Below are 22482 nucleotides of genomic sequence, written 5' to 3' on the forward strand. Positions count from 1 at the left end.
AGTACTTTACTTTATAAAATTAAAATACACATAGCATACAAGGGGCAACAGAAAACACTGGAGGGATATTTGTTATTCTTTAAAAAAAATTGATTTAGTATATGCTAAATTTTTAATATTTAGACGTAACTTACAGAGTTTTTATCCTATTTTTATCAGTGCCTCAATGTCTACAAAATAACGGAACATGCAGCACTCTTACAATAAATTTCATTATTGCAGAACTCTAGGGATGAACAGTGGAGAAGGGCGATGGAATATGTGAGCATGGTGTCTGAAATTAATTATATGTCTCAGATTGTGATATTACTTTATGAAGATCCAACCAAAGATCCAAGTTCAGAACAAAGGTGACATACTTTAGATACTAGTTACTTATTTACAAAAAACTTGTCGGTTAAATATTGAAGTTTAAAAGTAGTTTGAGTAACTTCATTATGTCAGTAGTCTTACTAGCTAGAAACTAAATACAACCAATAATATGCAATATAATTTGACTTTCATATTTTACACATATAATTACAATTGTCATCATAAGAAATTATAATAAGCAATAATATTTTATTCATAATCATTTTACTAACTATATGAGTTAAATATTAATTTGAAATTGTATACCTCATAGAATAAGAGTTTAGATTTCATTTCACTAAAAATATGGTCTGAGGATGAACGAATGTTTAATTCGGTCCTTACTGATCATTTTGGTATGTCTATCCTAGCTGGGTTGGAATGTCAAATACATTTTGGCATTTGGCCATCTTCAGCAAGGATAGGCAGACTAATAGAATTATTAATGACCAAATTAAAATAAAATTATATAGATGTATTGATTGTCCAGCAAACCATAGGAAAAGTTATTCACCAAGATTTTACAAATTTTTAACATTTTCATTCAAATCCAAAGAAAATTGAATTACACTTTACATATGCATATTAATAATTAATAGATATTCATCAGGAAAAATTATTGCTTATGTAAAAGAATTTATAATTTAAGGAAATCTTACTTCAATATACATTAACTGTATACAAAACTTTTCCAGCAAATGCTGGGGGGGGGGGCATTGGGCCTCATTGGCAGATTCCTCCCTACTGATTTTGGACAGATTATTAATGATAGATCAGGATCTAAATTTTGCAATAATAATTGCATCAGTTGATTACTGTTATTTTTTTTTTTTTTTTTTTTTTTTTTTTTTTTNCTACGGGAACGAAGCCGTCATCCTCCATCATGGCAGGAGGAGTGGATGGTTGTGGTGGGGGGTTTGAAGGGAGTGCAAGGGGTGGAGGGATATGGGCCTGGGAAGCAGAGGGCTTGGGGAGAGGTGGGAGTGTTGTGATGGGAGGGGGTGTTGTTGGGCTGGTCGGGCCCGGGTTAGGCGGAGTAGGCACTTTTACTCCTTGTTCCATTTTCTTCAACATTTTCATCGTCATTAGTTTTGTGTTTTGTCTGTAAGATTGTATGTGTACAATGTGAGTGCAATCCTCAGCCTTTGGAGGTGATCCCCCGGCCCATTCGGGTGCTTCTCCGATCTGCCCGCACCCTGTGTGGCCTCAGGAGGGCCCGCCGCGATGCCCAGCACGGTAACCATCCAGTCGCCAGCTGGCAGTACTAGGCATCACAACATTATACACGAGGTGATAGGACAGCCTCCCCGGTGGCTAGTCCGGGGTTCGGGTCCCTGTACTACCTCGCGGCCCGGGAGTGCCGTAACCCAGTTTTCCTCCGGTACCCTCACAGGAGCAGGTTTCACGGACACCCAAAGAGACCAGGAGATCCCCCCCTCCAGAAGAGAATTGTATGTTGTATTTGTTGTGTTTTGTGCACGGTAATGTGCGTTTGTTATATTCGGGTTCCGAGGCCCTTGGCCGCGTGCATCGGCCTGTGTATTAGTGGTGGCATGCTGACGGAGGCCCAGACACCGTCAATGTCCCCCGCCCTCACACCACCTAGTGTTAGGTGTGGCGGAGTTATGTACGTACTGGGTCGCCAATCCCAGGACGTGAGATTTTTAGTTCGTCTCAAGAACCTTCCTAGGGACGGTAACCCTAGGGTGTGTACTGTTAGTGTACTTATGTCAGTGTAAGTGTAGGTAGGGGGATGTGTAATATGTGGGTGGACGCAGTTTACCCTCATGCCCGGGAGGGGATTACTGTTATTAACATATAGACTGCGACAGACAAGACACAACATGCACATGATGCCAACTGTCCTGAGCAATATTAAATTATTTATTCTGTGAAAACCATATAATTTAGTGTTCTGTGTAGGTGTTTTGTTAATTTAATTAATTATTTACAAATTTTGCATAATTGAAATGACTTTTACTCACCTACACAACCAAATTGAACTGTTCTGCAGATTGCCTACTTCATTCACTTAGTACTGCAGGGAACACAACTGTTTGTCATAATTTATATCACTTAGATAAATGTTATAAAAAAATGTAAAAATCAATTACATCATTTTTAAATACCAGAGAAGTAGAGCTAGCTTACATGATAAATTGGATTCCAACGTGGGTAACTAAAATGGCTAAACAGGAAGCAGTCAACATGTTAAGAAAATTAGGTTTGGATTGGCCAAATGGTCATTTTAAAATCCCTCAAAAGTTGCATGAACAAAACATTGGAAAAATTACCTAATAGACAGAGGGCCAAATTGGACACTTGTACTAAGACTGTTTTTCTCTTCTACAAAAGAAAATCCTCAGTTTAACATACAATTATTTACTCATACATAATTAGTTGTACAAAATATGACTCAATTAAAATTAGAAATATTCTAGATTCCACGTGGAACTTCACTTCAGCCCTGGGGTGAATTGTTGTGTCCAAAAAGATTTGCCTCCTGGCCCTGGGTTTCGGCCTCATTCGAGGAATGACCAAGGGAATAAATCCAACCACTCTATAAGTTCTCCAGAAAATTCCTCAGTGGTCTGTTTTTATTTTTTGTATTTTGTATTTTTGTTGTTATCACAATGAAATATATGACACTTCACAAATATGTCAATAGGAATCACCGCCCTCCTCTCCAGAAATTAGAAAGAAACAAGAAGGGACCAATGTTATATCTGATCCCATACCCATAAGGCCGAAACCAACAAACCATGGCACCCAAGATGAGAGGCAGTCTCTCAGACAAAAGAAGCAGCTTCAAACCAATCCTGGTGTTGAAACAAAATCAAAATCGTATGAACAATCGGTACGACAACCTACTACTACTGTTGGTAAGTAAAGTCAAAAATTTATTTTCTAACAAACTACACAATCATTTTTAAATATCTAAAGGATTTTAGTGATGGTAGTGAATTGTAGTTATATGTATTTTGTTTTTGTTATTTTTTTTTAATATAACACATTTATAATTAAAAATACATTAACTATAATTCACTATTGCTGTTATGGTTTAGATGTTTGTTTATTAGACTTTACTTGGTTTGTTGCAAAAGTTAGTGTTGTATTATTCCACTTGAAAATTTGTTATTCACACATGTTTATCAAATCTTATACCACTACAAGTATTATTGTTTTTTCTGCAAAAACCAATTGTTAAAGTTGTTAATATTATCTGAATATATGAAATTTTTATTTTTATTTTCACAAACAAACTAAAAATTGTGCTAGATGTGCTGACTGTAAACACTGAAATTCATTATAATACAAATCGAGTTTAAAAAATCCATGAAATACTATTAATGTTTGTATTATCACTATTCAGGAAACCCTTCAAGGGCTGTAGGAAAACAGAAACTGGATTGGGAACTGCAGAATTTCGACATTTGTAGTAACACTGCCTCATTTGTAAACAAACAATTGATTAAGCTTGGTAAATCCTTTTTTTTCCCCTAAAAAACTAAAGTATTCGTATTCACAAAGTAAATTGTTAAGGGCTTTTAGTTAGCTCTTTCCAAGTTTACATGTTGATGCGGTGTTGGTTGCTTACTTACAAGGAAATTACTTCATATCTATTAAAAAAGAATTGTCATATCCTATTGTAAAAAATAGTTGATGACAGCAAAGAAATAAGGAAAAATATATGAAAGATATATTTTTAATAACAAAATTAATAATAATATAGTGTGTGTTTACCAGTAACCAACGCTTACTACTCATTTAAATTTTGTTGTTAATAGTCCATTATCATTTAGGAAGCATCCCTTCAAGGGCTTTAGGAAAAACAATGAATTGGGATCGACAAAGTTATGGCATTCATAGTAACACTGCTACATTTGTGAACCAACAGTTGAATATGCTTGGTAATAGTTTTTTGTTTAAGAAAATAAGCCTATAGGTATATATTTATGTATAAAGTAAATTGTTAGAAGCTAATTTTTTTTAGCTCTTTCTAAGTTCACAGACTGATGCGGTGTTGGTTGTCTAATTACCAAGAATGTACTTAATAACTGTAAAAAATAGTTTTCCTATATTTGATAGCATTTAAAAATGTAGTGAACTTCTATGTTCAAAAGAGTCTTTTCTCTTTTGGGGTTTACAATTTTGCCTATAGCACTAATAACAATTTCATCAAATTCCAGTTGTTGGCTTTTCCGGATCAACATTGTCTGCTTACTATTGTATTTGTCTATCAGACATATTTCAGGGCATCGTAAAATCTATTTAACTCGTTTATTTGCTTGACAGTGAAATACAGTGAGAATAAAATAAATGACCAGGGTGTTTGGAAGTGAGCCGTCTACTGTTCAATGCCTCTCGATTTTATCTTATTTTATTTTCAACTTGTCCTGTATTATAATAATCTGTAAGAGATTATATAAATATATATATAAATTAATATTTTATGTGCTTTAAAGACAAAGTAAATGAAATTTAAAAATCAGTAATTATTTCAAAAATGTTAATCAATAAAGAAATATGTTGATTAAAAAGTATGGTAGTCCCATGGTGTCGAAAAGAGTGACAATAAATTTGTATGTCAATGAGTTAGTTTAAGAAGACATGAGAAAGTTGAAAATACATTTGCCATTGTAGGTGGTTTTTCTCTAATGTAGTTAAAATTTTAATTAGAGGGTTAGATATTCACTTTTTTTCTAACTTTGTTTAGATAATGTGATTTGTATTATTTTTGTGAGAAAGGAACAAAATATCCACTTGGTGATTATCAGGAATCAGTTAAACTTTGTTACAAATCTATAAATTTAAAAGTCTCAGCAAAATATATAGGAAAATTAATCATTATCACTCTTCTTTTACTTCCACATGTCTAAGTGGAAATGTACAAATTAAATAGTGATAACAAATCATCAAGGAGAAAAGTTTGTAACACTTGACTTTTGTTCCCTTTTGTGTGATCATGATCTGCTCCAACTAAAGCCACAAATACCGTTCATCATCCCATACAGAGATAAGACGCAGGCAGAGGCACAGTGTCACTGGTTTCCGTGCTCAGCGACCTGGTGCAATGACTAGAGTCAGTCCAGCCTCAGGTTCCAGTCGAGACTCTCCGTCCTTCTTTCTGATTGGGCAGCACAAAACTGCGAGAAGTGTCTTCTCCACAGCTGTCATCTCTGGAGCAGCTTCAGCTCCAAATCTCACCGACATCATTCCCAATACCGCATCGGTCTCAGGTACGTTAATGGAAGTAAATTATAATATAATGTAATTTTGCACAGTGCACTAATTATAATAGAAAAAATATTTTTTTAAATTTTAATCTACTTGTAACATAGAGAAACAAACTGCACAAATTATATTTTTTCAGAGGCTTAACTCACATTAAGGCTCACATTATTAGCCAGGTCTAGTTTAGATTAGATTAAAAAAGGAATCAGCCTCTTTACGACTTGCACGCCATTGTTTAAGGCTCCCTCATTAAGCTTAGGAGTAGGAAGCTCAGTTCTACATAAGCGTTCTCACAAATCTGTGTGCAACAAGACCAGATCTTGAGTAATCTAAAAACATGACTAGAAATTAATTCCAATTGCCTTACAATTATGATACAAGAAAGATGTATTATTTTGTGGCTGTGAATTCACAGTATTCCACCAAGCAATGTGTCATCAATGTTCATCATAGATAAAAATGTTTAAAATGTTAAATGTTTTATTTGAAGACAATCCTGTATATGTATTTCATAAATGTTTTCTACTAAAATGGGCTTGTATATATTTCACTTACTTCAGGTTGTAGTGTAAATACAGTTGACAAGTTCTAATTTACTTGCTTAGTCTAATAGGTTTTATTAAGTACAAATTTACCCTGATATCAAATAAGCCATTGAAGTGTTAAAAAAATTCAAGCAGAATTTATAATAATCAGAAATTTTCAAAGTTGTCTAAGTTTACAGCAGTCATTGACAGAGCAATGTTGATCACCTCATCAAAACCTATCATACAACACACGTGTGCCTTTATTTTCTTCATATTTAGAGCTATTTGGCAATCAAATTTGGTGTGTGGATACTGCCAGCTGTTCACTATTAATAATTTATTTTATGATCAAGATGATTATATTATGGACAAACACACCTTTCGTGATTGATGATATTCTTTTGGGGTACTTTAAAGGCTTATTCTTTTGATTTTTTTCCAATTGAATTAAAAGAATTGATGCTAATATATATTTTTTAAAAACTGTACATTAACATTAAACTGTAGTTTTTGTGCACGCAAAATGCAACATGCACTTGTGTCTTACATTTTAAACATTTTCTTAGTTTGGGCCAGATTTAATTGTGACATCTCTTATTCTTTTAAAAATAAGAATAAAAAAAAACATAAATGCATTGTTAATTTGGATTTAGTTGAACTAATGGCACAACTTGTTTTGTTAAAATGTCAAAAGGTTATTTTTGTAATGATTGGAAATTTTAAATTTAATCTTCACTGTATGAGTTAGAAGGCTGCGGGGGCGTTCCGCCAATCAGGCCATTGGAGACGCTTCACAACGCCCTTTCTCTCAAGCAGATAGACTCCTTCTTGGATAGGATGGCTCGCTCCTTCAAGACGCCGGCATCCACACCACCAAAAGTTCCATCGAGTCCTCGCCTGTCATCACCCCCAGGTAATTGAATTGATTTATTTCTCCTTTTTCTGCATAAAAAATTTAAAAAACCATATTTGAAATATATGTTTTTGTGTATTTTTGTCATATTGTGTTTATGGGTCTAATTTAAAATAAATTGTTGGTAATATTCTGTACGACAATTTTAATGAAAATTAAAATCCGACATCATTAAACAATTAAGGACAAATTTCATGGACAAACACATACAACTGGTGTTTATTGGAAACTACATTTTTCATTATTAAGATATATTTTATACCTCATTTTTTTTTTCAAATGGGAAAATATTTTACTGAAACTTTTCCAGAGCAATTTCATTTTGTAAGAAGAGGAAGTGAAAATAGGAGCAACACCAAACAATGATGAAGAATACATTGTATAAAGTACATATACACGTTCCCAAACAAAATGTCTTAAGTTAATGAAAGATCATTCATTCTATAAATACAGAAAGCTGCTCAATTGTAACTCGTTGTTATGTTTGATGAAATGGATCATGAACATTAAACCTTCTGTGGAAAAAAAATAAAAAATAAAATATTTAAATTGACAATTACATTTCATTTTACAGTAGGTTAACTTTTTGTTAAGCTATGCATGCAAATTTACAATAAATCTATATAAAACTAATATATTTAGTATATACTAATACTAATCTGTATATTTTCACTCATATATACTGATGCAATATAAAAAATATTTGTACTAATGTAAAATGTGAATTATATTAAAACTTGGATGTATGTGATAGGAGGCTACTTGGGTCATAGTCTTTCAATATTTCACTGGACGACATGAGTTAGACATTTTCTAATTCCTTGTCCATGACCCCTGTCAAAACTGTGTAATGATGAGGCTAAAAATTAAAATAATTAAAATGAAAAAAGCTTTTCACATTTAATATATTATTATAAATGAACGTTGCTCACTAATTTTATGAAAGATAATTTAAACAAAAATGGAAATTATTTTCAGACTCCCTGACATGATTACCAATCCTCTTTCACTACTATCACTTTCATTATCAATTAAATCATCTTCTGTTATGGCCTACAATTGCAGATAAAAGTATGCCCATCTCTCAGTGGAGACAGGAGTGGGAAAAAATAATAAAAATAAATAACTGGCTTAGTTACTTTTTGTGTGGAGGGAAGATAAAGTTCAAACATACAACTGAGTGTTTGAGCCTTCCACTGCTCTGTGACCCATCAGGACAAAGTCCTTTACAATCTGTTTTAAAAAGATAGTTCCTACTCACAGTAAGTTGTTTTCCAACGATCCGGATTTCGAGCTTTTAGCTCATCATCAGGTTGAAGGAGTTCTACAACCACATCTTTTGTCACGAATATTCAAATTCAATTCATGTTGAGAGACGTGATTGTAGAACTTCAACCTGATGATGCGCTAAAAGCTCGTCCAGATCGCAGGAAAACAATTACTGTGAGTAGGAACTATCTTTTTAAAAAGATTGAACACCGCACTCACTCCACCATTCATTTCTAATAAAGTCCTTGACTTTGGCTGACTGAGTTTATCCTCCTTCCCACTGCTTCCAACACCCTTGACAGACAAGTCGTCCTGCATCAGGGCCACTCTTTGACTGTTGAAGTTGTGCAGGTGTCCTCCCACACCCTCTGTCTAGCTGACTCTGGGTCTGACTCTCCAACTGCCTTCAACTGACTAATTTGCTTTTCAAATTAATCCCTTATATATCAGTTTTTCAGCAGGGGTTGAGTAGAAAAGAAAAGTTCCATTCTTGCAATAGTTGGTCATAACCTGGTCGGCCACGCTACAACCTGTAATCCTAAGGAACTTCCATTACACAACCTCCTTTTGGCTGATGACCTCAAATTTATGGTGACTTTCCGCATGGTGAACCGTCTCTGCAACTACCTTCCAACACTAATTAACTCTTTGGTTTTTGGGAAACCTTTCTTTGCTCCCTGCTAGATAGATTTACAGCCCCATAAGAAACATATGTTTACAATTCTTTACAACTATTTTAACTTATATTAACGCTATTCCCAACTTGTAATAAGAACCCAGCCTTATAAGAAGAAAAAAAATAAATGTAAGAATGGTAAGAAGGTGACCGGCTTACAACACCATCAAGCTAAACATCGAAGGCTAGGAATTGGAATTAATGCACTTCATGCACAACAGAACCTGTCGAGAGTAGAACAGAAATATCATAGATAAAAATAAATTTTTAAAAACTCTGTATAAATACTTTGTTTAAGGTGCGATGGGGGTTTTTCCCTGACCAACCCCTATTGACCTTAAAGAATGTACTGCTCTCGGTCTTCCTTTAACTTATATTTATTTATTTTCAAATAGGTTCCATGATTTTCTTTTTCTTTCTCTCACTTTTTCTTGATTTTAATGTTATGCAAATAATTGGAAAGATTCAATCATATCACAATGACCATATTAGTAGTGACGTGTTAATATCAATTTTAATGTTTTATTTAACGAAAGGAGAAAAATGTTTTAAAGACCTATTTTACTGTAAACTTTTTTTTTTCTTTCCAATACGAATGTTGTCCACCAAATTACTGAACCAATAAAAAATTCTAGGCATGGGATGGTCTGACCCACCGAGTTTCGTCTCATCAAGTGAGGCTTCCTCTCCTACCCCACTTCCAGAATTCTTTCTTGCACAGAGGTATTTTGATATTGTGGCGATGTTATTATTTTAATTATATCTTTTTGTGACATGTTAAAGCTGTGTTGTTTCAGACTCGGTATGAATCCCATTACTCTCTCGAGAAGAGACCATAGAGACAGTATGGAGGTATTCAAGACAGTGGACAACTTAATGCATTTCGCACCAATTTCACCAGGTGAGTTGTGATTTTGAACATTGTCATCTTTTATACCCTTAACATTCAATTATCCTGCAGAAGAAGAGACTGTAGATTGTGAAGGTAGTGGAGGAGTGACTCCAGTCTCTTGTGGAAGTGATGAAATTGACGTCAGTTCTGAAATGTTGGAAGCAGACAGCACTGTAGTACCTATTGACACTGTCAGGGCGCGTTTATCTGATATCTGTTGGAACAAACCATCCCCAGGTAATTTAAACTACATAATAAATAAATAAATAATATATAATAATATTTTTTAGAAAACAAATCAGAAAAAGCAGGCATTTCTTTGAGCCGGTTTGTCTGCACTAGTGTTAGCGAACCTGAACTTCTACAGATCCAAACTGTCCATGAGCCCTCTTTGACATTAGCAACATCTACACCAGAATCTACCTCTATTGGATTTAAAATTGATGGTAATGAAAAGATGTAAATAGAGAAATTGTGATTATGTAAAGACAAATTGTATAAATAATCGCTTCTAATAGATTATATTTAAATTATGTACAAGTTTAAAGTAAAAATACACTCGATGATATACATATTAGTCAGTATTATTTCTTAATGTGATAGCAAAGACAACACAGTTCAACAAATTAAAAAAAAAAAGTATTTTATTATATAGTAAGACTACTTCAAGTATCCCACCACTACCTTATTAATAAACTCCAAGTTGTATACTAATTTAAAAAAAAGTATTTTAACTCAGCTGTAAAATCAAGATTCTTTTACGCTTTCACATTCGTCATAAAATTAATTGTTTAGTTTAACACATTCAGTACGGCAGCACCTGACGGCCTTTGTAGCTGAGTCTGGAACTGACTTGCTCAAAAAACTAGAACACTCAGGAGTGTGCCCCATGCAGTTGGCACTATTTCATTGTTTGGGAACCTAATTAGGTCACACTTTTTACTTAGTACTTAGCGTAATAATTAAAAGTAATCACTGATTATTTAGACCAACTAAAATAATAATAAATTATATTCTCTATAACAATTAATATAAGTAAAAAAATCCAGTAGTCTGAATGAGTTGGGCGAAGCACATGATAGAATAGCTTGGGTCAAACTGAGGCCAGATAGAGCAGGCAGAATATTTCCTCAAAGCAAACACTCCTCCATACTGAATGTGTTAAATAACAGACTAAATCCCACCACCCCAGGTTATGTTCATACATTGTAATAGAACGTGCACATACATACATGCACAAAGATGGTGGAAGATTAATGAGGCATGCAAATATATTTTCTGTTAAGTATAAACTTTAATTTTTAGTGTCATAATCTGTTTATTAACAACGTTCAATAGTGAATTTCTCAAAAATAATAATTCTATATCATTTAAACACAAATTGACTCTGACATAACATCACACCCACAACTAATTTAGAGATTAAATGTTATAATTTGTTTTTAGTAATATCATTGTGATTTTAATGAGATAAACTAATTATTTTTATTGTTATTTTTTTGTTTTGTTAATTTTTTTGTTATTGTTAGTAAGATGATGAAATTGAATATATACCTGACAATCAGAATGTTAGTATGATTTCACCCCCCCCCCCATAACATAATACAGATGTTTTATGATCCTTCGTCCAACTCATCTTTTTGCAGTAATATTGTTAAAGCCAATTTAAAATTGTATTTATTTTTATTTTTTCATATGTACATAGAAGCTTTTATTTGTTTGTATTATATATTAAATAAAAGTCTTTTTCAAGATGTCATTTTATTAATTTCATAATCCTTTTCTTTATTTCATTTTATTTATTTATTTTTTTTTATTTTTTTTTATGCGGGTTCACAACAGGAGAGGCCATATCAACCCTCAGGGTACTGGTGTTTTTGAAATAAAAGCCCTTTTGTATGTTTGTATGCAGGGCCTTTACCTTACAGTGATGAGCGCCGTGTCAACGCCTAAACTGTTGCGGCCACCGACGCCCCCTAAATAATTGCCATAATCCTTTAAAATTTGAAACAGAAGAAGTGTAATATTAATGTGTTTAGTGACCGTTAGTCAATGATTATTCAGAGATCGTGAGATGTGGTCTGGTGTGACGTGGGTTTTAGAAAAACAATTTCTTTATCATGCCAACGTTTCGATCAGTGTTTGTTTTCTGCGTAATTGTCTCATTCTTGTGTGTCGTGTTGAGAGTTGTAATTAATTACAATCCTTATATATTTAGCAGTTATAATTGACATTTAATTATTTCAATTAATTATAATTTTTATCTAGACTTAGTTAAGATAAAAAGTATGATTAATTGAAATAATTACAACAATGCCTTATAACAGGTTGTTCTAGATCCTCTAGTTTTTATTCATATTCTAAGGTAAATTGTGGTAGATTAATAAAAATATTTTTCTTCAGCTCTACTTAGAATATAAACCATTCTTCCTTATAACTGTACAACCATTCTAATAGCATTCTACTGAAAACTTGAACCAAACTATAATCATGAACAAGTATTTGTATATTATATCTTTATCTTAACATAATCGTGATTTCTGCAGTTAAAAAAAATGAAATATTTATTTTAAAAAAGTTTAAATATTTATGTTTGTGGCGCCAAGTAGGAATAGCTTCAACCATTTGGTTTGATTCCCAACACCTTTAATAAAACAAACCATGGGGTAACAATTTCTATTAATATAACTACAGAAAATTTGAGGGAGAAATTTTCCAACATAAGAGTGAGTGTCACAATTCATCCAGATCTTGGTGCCATCAAAGAGGCTAGCATGGAATACAATTATCACATTACTATATTAGAATCAGAATTATATTTTTCATATCAACATCAATTAAAAAGTCATGGGCTGAAGGCTCTGTCGGGATTCAAACCCAGAATTGCTTGCAAGACATATGAGTCAGAAACCCTAACACTGGGCAACAGCGATCCCCTTTATTTAATTATATAATCTTTAGTAGTCTTTATTTATTGTTCTACCGAAGTGCGTTCCTAGAACTCAATCAGGGTTCACTGTTTTCACCTTCTCTTTAAGGACTGGTGAAGATTTAGTCTGTGAGGATTAGCAAAGGCACTGCAGTGTGTACACGACGGTTGTAAGCGCTCTGGGGTTTAGAGACAAGTCACCTCTTGCCATTGCTAGCTATGCACTAAGCTGGAACACCTTGGAAAAATGGTGGTATTCATTTGGGTACCTGGACATGTAGGGCGGGAGGACAACAGGCATACAGATGATGCAGTCAAAGCTGGGACCTCTTGCGCTCTTGCTCTTCAGACCAAACCACCGGGATTCATCCAAACCGCTGATGCTGTACGAATAGTAAAGAATGCATTAAAAGAATATTGCCTGTGTCAGTAGGCGCTGGTTTGGGTTATTGTGAATAATATTTCTTTATTGAATTTCAACTTATTCTGTTAGATTATGCTTCATTTTTACATGATGTATATAGATATTTATTTTAGGATGTCATAGTGCAACTGAAAATTGTTTGATATGGAAATATAAGATACTGTTATTTATAATATACGTAGTGTATTTCTTTATTACATATTATGAGATAATATTTCAGTTATCACATGTCATATTATTAAACAAATTTTCCATTTTAATCTATTGAAAATTCATACATTCCAAAACATTAGCAATGAAAGAAAAATAATACACAATACATCCTACAACTTGTGAAACATAAGGACAAACTTCAGAGCATAATTAATTAACAAAATTTTAAGACTATTCAATGAAAGCATAAGAAAATTACATTTTTTATTTTTAAATAATTGGAATTTCTGGTTACTATAGAAAGATTTTTTTTACTATCTAATAAAAATATATTTATATATATATATTTACACAAGCGCACGCTCACTCCCCCCCTCTCCATATTTAAACTTTTATCTTTTTTATATTTATATCTATCAACCTACCAATATTTATATATCCTCTTTTCTTGTAAATTTCATTACATATCATTATTTTCTGTATGAATAATACTACAAATTGGGAAACCTCCTGGAGAAACAAATGTAATATAGCTCCACTGATAAATATATTTTCAATTTACAACATTCAATCAATACTTTTGGTACTTATTAATTAAAGACCATTCTATGGTCAACAACGAATTAAAATGAAAAAAGAGAGAGGGAAAGAAAATTATGTGCTTTATTTTATCACTGTATACTTTGGATTCAATGGCATCACTGTTATCACTTTGAGAGCTGAACTGTTTTCTGCTGTGTCCAGATCAAGCCTTATCGAGCTGTCAATGTCATACTGACGGCTGACAATTAGCTTGATATCGGAGCCAAGTGAAACTCTCCCAGATTTAGACCTCCTTAGCCTGTAAAAAAAGCAATTGACATAATATATATTTCTTTTTGTCAATTCAAGATGGATGAATTCCTTTGATACCTGAGATGAATGAGGTAATGACTTGGTCGTTGGGGGTCTGAAACTGTTCTTTGACGAATAAAAGTGTGGCTATTGCAAGGCATGTCAGTCACATCATATGCGACAACAAACATTTTGATCACAGTGCCCAATGGGTTGAGTAGAGTGAGCTGGATAGTACCGGTCGGTGGGATGGTATACCCCTTCTTATTCAAGAAGATCTCACCCTGAAAGATTCATCATAAAGAAGTTCATGTCTATAGATACTCCAGAGCGACATCTCATAGTAAGATTAAGCACTCGTATCATATAGGAATATCTATTGTAAAAACTTTAAATAATAGCTAAAATGGATTTTAATTGTATAATTTTATTTATGAATATTATAAATGGGATTTACTTAACTCAATACTCTAAAAGGACTAAAATATTTTTTGGAAATAAGAAGAAAATTAAAAATACAATTTAAAAAAGTGACCAGACAATGAACCAAAATTTTTATTCTTAGTTACAGAAAATGTCCAAGAACTTTATTAAAGATAGCAGAAAATATGTCAAATTCTCTCTCAAATGAAATTAATTTACATGGTTATTCATGTGGTGAGATGGGGTTGGGTGTTGAAATTTACATGATTGATTGAAGTTTCAGTTGATTTTTTAATATGTACAAAACTTTATGTATGTTAAATTATAACAAACATTAAAAAAAAAGTAAGTTATGGGTGTGGTCTTTTTATAAGCAACTTAGAAACTGAAGAAGATACCTTCTTCCTACTTTTTTATTTCTATTTATTTATTTATTTTTTACTTGTGAATAGCTGGTTTTCTAAAATTTTGTTTTTAAGTTTGTTCAGTTTGAAACTGGTAACATTTCTTTTTTATTTAAATTATAAATCCTATAAATAATTCCCATAAAAGTTTTCATATCCAAACACCTTAGTAAAAAATGTATACCAAGTATGGGGTAGAATGTGGCTCTATTGCAAAAAACGAAACTGTTACAGGTAAACGAAGATGCTGAGGACAAAATGTTCCGCTAGCGCCAAGATCAGCAGTGAAACCATTGATCACTGAAGAAGGTTGTAATCTACCCGATAAAAGATTTTCTTCATAATTGCCTAAAAACAGAGATTCGTTTAAAATTGAAACAAGAGAAGTGTGCTATTTTTCTATTCACCTAACAAAGGCCTAAGAAGTTTTGACTTTTTATCCTTTTGGTTCACAGAAAACGCTAAATTTCGTTGACTAAGTAAGTGATTTTTCGCTTTGGTCATACCAACCGGACTTTCTCCTTCTGTCTCTTCTGAACTTGAATCTGTCGTCCAACAACTAAAATTGCAATGTTTGAGAAAGGTATAGCTATTAATATTTTATCTATACTTACAGGCGGTAATTACGATTGGAAGGTGAAGGTATGGCTAACGTCTTTACATTATTAAGCTGTCGAACAGAGTCCTCTCCATATACTTTTCTTTTTGAGCTGAAACGTTCTTTCGGCTTTTCATTCTAGAAAGTAAAACAATTGGGACCAATCATTAAAATGACCAGACTTATCCAAAAAATACATACAATTGCATTGTTGGAGATATCAAGCCGATTAAATGTTTCTGCAAGATCATTGTGTTCTTTTTCTTGGTTTAACTTCTTACTGTTACTGATGGTTATTTCAGATAGAAGTTTTTTTGAACTAGCCTCTTGGGATGTGCCAAAGCCTGTCACCCATTTACGCTTAAGAGGATTTACCGCAGTAGGGACTTTGCTATGTTTGAGCATCGAAGTAATGAGGACCTCGGCCCTGCTACTTCCCACATTCATTTTAATATCTTTGTTTTTCTCCATCTGCAGTAAATGCTGCATCTGGCCCCTTAAAAAAGTAAGTAGAAATCCATTTTTGTTGTTTTGTCAATTTTCAGTTATTTCTTATTTTGATACAATTTTAGCCTATGACAATTTGAACAGGGAACAACGAATCATTACGATCCTTCAAAAATATACAGTGATAATTAAACTGGTAAACAGGAATTACCTTTCGTCCAACAATTGTCCGTCAGATATATCACAGTTGTTTCTTCCTACACTTGATACGTCTTTTTCTTTTGGCCCTGAAAAAAAGCACAAAACATGTATAAGTATAATTTATTTAAATATTTTCCAGTTGATATTTCAATTACATGTTAGAGAGGATTAGAATTAGTGAAGGTATTTTTGCATGTTTCAATCTAGATTTTTTTTTAACTTTATTTATTACTTTTACTTTATTTTTAATTTAAAAAATATACAAAAAACCGTGCATTTTATGATTTATTTTTACAAAAAAAAAAAAAGAAAAAAGAAAACAAGCTTCTAGCTTTAGAAAAAATAGTAATAATTAATTATTAGAAATTAATTTGTTAGTGCCACAAGTACTAATGAAGATATGTTTGAATTGGTCATTAGTAAAATTTTTCCTTTCCTGAATTTTGCTAGCCTTTCTTCCTTTTCAGCCTGTCAAGTAAGCAATTACAAATTCATAACACAATTTTCATAAATTTACAATCTCTGTCTCAGTTTTTCTTTTTTAGGTACTGATCAATCCTTCATAATATAACCGATGAAACAAAACATGTTTACCATCTGTGCTTTTGAAATGTTTTGTTCAAATCTACATTGTTTTTGATTGTTCAATGTATAATAATATTATTTTGTTGATTCTACTTTTCTTTCTCGAGCGATATTTAATTTATAGCTTTTACTAAGTGTCATTTCCATTTAATAGGCAATATATTTAATGAATATTCTAATAAATAGAATAATGCTTCATTAACTATTAATTATTAAGTTTATTTAGTCACAATTATTTATGTTTAACCATATTCTTTTATCAGTACCTGAATGAATACAGTGGGAGTTTAACTTCTGTTGCCCTTACATTTTTTTTATTGGGGAATTTTTGGGAAAAAGCTCAGTACATATAAACTTTTATTTTTCATCCAGTTTCTTATGAGTCAAAAAATTATAGATATAACTTTGTATTCCATTGTCCTGGAGAGTTAGATCAACTTTTTGGTTCATTAGAAACTAGGTAAAAAATAAAAATTTACATGTCTCGGGATTTTTACATTACAAAAAATTACATTATATATATAAAGTTAAAATATTTTAGAGATTTTATAATATTTTACCTGTTATTTGGTAATTTGGAAAGTAACAGCTTTGTTGGGTGTTAATTTGATTGGACGATATGCTCTTGCTACAAGAAGAAATCTCAACTTCATCTTCACAATGATGCTTTCCTATGTATTTACAACCACTCTGCATTCTGTCATCTACTACACCTATTATAACATGATAATTATTGTACAAACAGGTAGAATACAGGCATAATCGTTATGGGAATTTATACCTATGTACACTTGACTTGACGGTTTGTTCAATTTCGGTGGTGAAATTCTCCGCCTTCTTGCAGGTGACGAATCTTTATTACTGTCTCTCCACAGCATGAAACCTTCAAATATGAAAATAGTTACAGAAGTTGTACATTAAAGTTGAGGAGGGTGGAAGCTGACCATTTCTCACAGCCGGTATACGGGTTGGCGGGTCCAACAGACACTGGCCTAACTCGGCAAAGACTGATTTAAACACAGTGACAGTTGCAGAAAGGGTTGAAGGACCAGAATGTTGTGGGCAATGCACAATAGGCATCATGTCCATCCTTGGTAAAGACTTTAAACTGACCTAAGACAAAAATATAACTTTTTCAAAGCAAAAATATTTTAAAAGCCAATAAAGAATTATATATTTTCAAATTATTATTACTAAGGGAGGGAACATGTTGGTATACATCTTTGGTCGTCCTTTTGATTATTATGTATGTTTATTTTATTATACTTAGTTTTACACAATATTATTATTTTTAGAGTAAATTAATCTTAACTTACTGACATACAGTTAAAGTAAATTTGATCTCATTCAATTAAAACAATGAAGATTATGTTAAAATCACATACCTTCAGATATGTGTCTGGGGTTAGATTTGCAATTGGAAAATGATGTTCCACAGGTGTCCTTGTAAATCCAGAACACCCGACCGGGTGGGACAAACGGTAACATACATGTTTAATTTTTCCAAGAGAATACCAAGCAGAGAGCTGAGAAAAATGAAGTTGAGATCTAAGAGCTTGCAATAAGACTCGTTCTGTCACAGCACCAGAAGGCACATTCACTCCCCCACTGTTTCGGCTGAAACATATACATTGTATTTTCTAGAGTAAAAAAGTGCATGAGAAAGACTCACCTGTTTATTATGGAGACTGTCCATTGCTCAATCAGCAAATCAGTTGGAGAAGCTACTTGGCAAATGTTAGTAGAATTGGCTCGATTCTGCCCGCAAAGACAATCTGGGCATAACAGGACATCAATACACATCGGTGCACAATTTTCACTCAACAAGGCCATATGCTTCCTCAGCTTGCAAGCTCTTTCACACTAAGCAAGATGAAACCACAATCAAAACAAATTTTCAATACAAAAACAGGGTGATAAAACTTACAAGGAAAGACGAATCTTGGCACTTATGGAGACAGGGAGAATTACTGAACTGAGGGCAATGAGGGCCTTCTCTAAATCCGAGATTCGTCCCAGTTTCGCCTATTCTTCCCTCTATCAACATCATACCAACATCGACAAACAAATGACCTCCAGACCCCATTGGATGTGTCACACTAACTTCCAACTTAAAAAACAAATAAATAAATCAAATTGCTACATTTGCAGATGAAATGAATATTTAAGCTACAGTGTTTAAACACAAGGAGAAAATTAACTAAATTTTACAAAGAATTGTGAGCAAGCAATTAGATATGTCAGCCATTGAACTTGTAATGATACATACTTAATTTTTTGCAATAATTACATATCATTTATTTTATGATAAATTTGTGCTCTACTTTTTACAGCTTCTACAATTAGCATAATTGAAAAATGATACATATAGCAAGACAAATATTTGCTTGTTAGTTATTCAAACTGAAAAGTAATTGGGGCTTTTTGCTAAAAAAAATTCGAAGCTATTATTTATGAACAATATATATGAATTAGTACAAAACTGTCATTTTTGTGAAAATGTACTCAAATCTCTTGTAATCACACAAATGTATGGATGAATTTGTTTACCTTAAATGATAATTTACCTTACCTTTAATAATAATGAAGATATTTATGAGAAATATATTTCAATTAGCTGATGTACAACATTGTCAATTTTACATACTCAAATTTCATAGCAAGTACATAAATGAATGGATGAATTTATGGTTTATCTTAATTCATATATAAATATATTTATAATGTTATTTTTCCGTTCGAACATAACAAAGCTATTAATTGTTTATATTTTTTGTTGAAAAAAGGAAAAATTGAACTCAAAGTAATCTTTGTATATCCAACATTTTTATTTTAATTTGAATGTACTCAAATCTCGTTGTAAGTTCATAAATGCATGGATGATCTTATGGTTTATCTTAAGTCATGCATAAATGTATTGTATTTATAATATTATTTTTCCATTAGAACATTTAAACAAAATTATTACTTTTTTGTTGGGGGAAAAATTATTTGAACTAGAAGGTATTCATTCATATGTTCAAGCTGCTTGGATGCTTGAATATATTAATAACATGTATAACATTATCGTTTTTCTGAAAATGGCTCAAATCTGTTCAACTTTGTAAGTACAATATTTAAACGTATGTTTTAAGTGACATGGTTTATCTTAAGACGTATGTAAATACAATTATAATGTTCCTTTTCTATTTGAAACTTTTAAGTTATTCAACAGTAAACCATATTTGTTTAGTGGTCATAATTGACCATATTAATTATTGCAATTAATTATTCTTTTTTATCTAAAGTGTTGGTTGAGATGAAAAAGATAGTGTCATGAGCGAGATTCAAACCCATGACCTTCGGCTTGGACTTAGCCGAAGGTCGTGGGTTTGAATCTCACTCATGACACTATCTTTTTCATCTCAACCAACATCTTAGATAAAAAGAATAATTAATTGACATCAATAATCTTGGAGTTTTATGGGGACATAAGTGTGAAATCATGTTTAACTGTTGTACACCTTTTTTTGTGAAAATATACTCAAATCTGTTTTACATTGTAAGTATAATAACGTATGAAACTAGATTATCGACCTGCTGGATACAAGATCCTCTGAAAAGACTTCTTGTAATAACGTATGTTAAAACATGTATAATGTATATTTTTCTTTTGAATTTTTTGAAAATGTGATTCAAACCCAAAGATAATCTGGGATTTTACTAATAAACTGAACATATTAGAGGAATGTAAGTAAATTAGTATGCAACAACTGTACAACAGTCATTTTTGTAAAAATGTACTCAAATCTGTTTTACATTGTAATTACAACACATAAATGTATGCACTGATGTATGGTTTATCTTAAGACATTGTAAATATCATCCTTTTATCAATTGAACATTTAAAAAGATTCCATTGAAAAATGGTTCAAACTCCAAAGAAATCTTGGGTTTTGCTAGTAAATTGAACATATTTATTAGGAATATATGTGAATTAGTGCTTCACAAGTATACAACACTGACATTTTTTGTGAAAATGTACTAAAATCTGTTTTATATTGCAAGTACAATAAATAAATGTATGTACTTGACCTATGGTTATCTTAAGATATATAATTTTTTCTATTCGAAAATTTTTGTCGAAAAAAAAAAATTCAAACAAAAGTAATCTTGGCTTTTGCTAGTAAATTGAACATATTTATGAGGAATATATGTGAATTAGTGTTAAACTAATGTACAGTAACATGTAAATAAATGTATAATGCTCTTTGTCCATTTTAACATTTTAAAACAAAAAAGATGTGACTTAATTCTAAAAGGCTTATTTTAAATATTTTATTGTTTAAGAAGGACAGTGTTAAGATGAAAGATTATTTCGATTTTAACAAGATTTCAGTATATGAAAACCTATCAAAACTAAATGTAAAATTTTCTAAAACCTAAAGAACAGGAAAAACAGAGGAAACCCTCTTTATTATGAATGACAAAAGGAATTTCTCTTCTCCTATTGATTCTCAGTATAAATGCATATCTGTAGAAAGTGTTTGAATTTAACTTAATTAATAATATATCGAGACGTCGAAATTTCTTAAGACATAAGGACCAGTGATAAATTGGTGTTTTGCTGTAATATTGAAGGGTATGAGGAAACACTTGGTTCAGAACATTCACTCGCCTGGTGACCTATTTTAATTCACCAAATTAAAAAATTTAAAAAAAGTCCCAGAACTGGGTTTGTCCCTAATCATCGAGAATGAGTGAAAAACCATCTCGTCGAGGCAGAAATATCGACGATAGAACGGAAACTGGCATAGGAAAGAGAGAGAGAAAAAAAGAAGAGTTATAAAAAAATGGGGACTTACCCAAAATAATCAATCGTCATAAAAACCCTTCTGAGGAAAACGACTTTCCTCTCGCCTTTATCAGATAATTTTCCATAATTCCTCCTTCGTCTCGGCGCTGCTCCCTTGCAAAACCCTCTTGGAAAAGGCGTCAAATCTGCAAAAAGAGAACAGGGTATGAGGTCCTGTTACCAAGTGCATGTTTGGAACTGACAGGCGAGAGCAACTCGGCCGAGCTGCTACCAACTTGAACTGGCCATTTGCGAAATCGGGACGACTGTCCGATCCCAATTCGCTCGGCTTTGAACCGTTTTAAATTGAATGACAGCCTACAAAGGGCGTTTATTTAAGTTTTCTACTCACGTATGCTCCTCAAGGAAGAGAAATGCCCAATGTTTATATAATAATATGTTGGTATTGGACAGCTGGTTTCTCATCAGCTGGAGGGTTGATACCTGGTCACAGGATGACAGAACCATTGGTCGTGGGTGGGGGATAATTGGTGGGGAAAGGGGAGCTGGAAAGTGGGATGTGGGTAAGGTGCCCTGTTCCTTCGAGGTGGGGTTCTGTTTTCTGCCATTCGTATATTCGTCCTACGATCTCTGTCCTGACGCATTTTCTCTTTTGATTAGTGAAATTCACTGCCAGTCTCAATTTATATTCACTGTCATTATTACCCACACGTAGCAGAAACGCTACAAAGATTCAAAGTACTAACACACAAGTGTTAAATGTTGTTTGGGTACAAGAGGATACTGTCAAAGACGGCAGGTTCAAAACAAAAGTACTAGTTTTATA

The 22482-nt window shown here is 32.5% G+C and overlaps 2 protein-coding genes across 30 annotated transcripts in view; one reads left to right on the forward strand and one right to left on the reverse strand.

The window, feature by feature from the left end:
• Positions 1–11514, forward strand: part of LOC106661358 (inositol hexakisphosphate and diphosphoinositol-pentakisphosphate kinase) — a 30534-nt gene extending 19020 nt beyond the window's left edge. For 21 of the 27 annotated variants that reach the window (XM_024229611.1, XM_024229556.1, XM_024229559.1 and 18 more), the window contains 11 exons: positions 223–350; positions 2793–2940; positions 3020–3233; positions 3725–3832; positions 4155–4262; positions 5367–5591; positions 6862–7026; positions 9607–9694; positions 9769–9872; positions 9933–10100; positions 10154–11514. In XM_024229611.1, coding sequence (XP_024085379.1) covers positions 223–350; positions 2793–2940; positions 3020–3233; positions 3725–3832; positions 4155–4262; positions 5367–5591; positions 6862–7026; positions 9607–9694; positions 9769–9872; positions 9933–10100; positions 10154–10326 — 1629 coding nt within the window. In that variant the 3' untranslated portion in view covers positions 10327–11514. Of the gene's footprint in view, positions 1–222; positions 351–2792; positions 2941–3019; positions 3234–3724; positions 3833–4154; positions 4263–5366; positions 5592–6861; positions 7027–7336; positions 7498–9606; positions 9695–9768; positions 9873–9932; positions 10101–10153 lie in introns of those variants that run through there. The other 6 variants (XM_024229596.1, XM_014384665.2, XM_014384669.2 and 3 more) reach the window with 6 other exon arrangements.
• Positions 11515–13897: 2383 nt separating this feature from the next.
• On the reverse strand, positions 13898–22159 carry LOC106661556 (protein FAM214A). Of its 3 annotated transcripts, none has more exons than XM_014385050.2 (15): positions 22048–22159; positions 21706–21841; positions 18789–18971; positions 18534–18724; positions 18247–18478; positions 17806–17974; positions 17643–17744; positions 17422–17574; positions 16287–16362; positions 15830–16124; positions 15645–15766; positions 15438–15589; positions 15215–15378; positions 14282–14487; positions 13898–14210 (listed from the first exon to the last, which is right to left on the reverse strand). In XM_014385050.2, exons 3-15 carry the CDS (start codon positions 18945–18947, stop codon positions 14033–14035), a joined length of 2199 nt encoding a protein of 732 aa, XP_014240536.1. In that variant the 5' UTR covers positions 18948–18971; positions 21706–21841; positions 22048–22159; the 3' UTR covers positions 13898–14032. The 3 variants fall into 3 exon arrangements, with proteins under 3 accessions (XP_014240536.1, XP_014240538.1, XP_014240537.1); XM_014385052.2 differs by lacking the exon at positions 22048–22159 and adding an exon at positions 21899–22032; XM_014385051.2 differs by lacking the exon at positions 22048–22159 and having other exon boundaries at positions 21706–21892.
• Between the last annotated feature and the right edge of the window lie 323 nt (positions 22160–22482).

Source organism: Cimex lectularius, unplaced genomic scaffold (assembly GCF_000648675.2).
Source record: "Cimex lectularius strain Harlan isolate CLEC.00 unplaced genomic scaffold, Clec_2.1 scaffold20, whole genome shotgun sequence".
Classification (NCBI taxonomy): Eukaryota; Metazoa; Arthropoda; class Insecta; order Hemiptera; family Cimicidae; genus Cimex; species Cimex lectularius.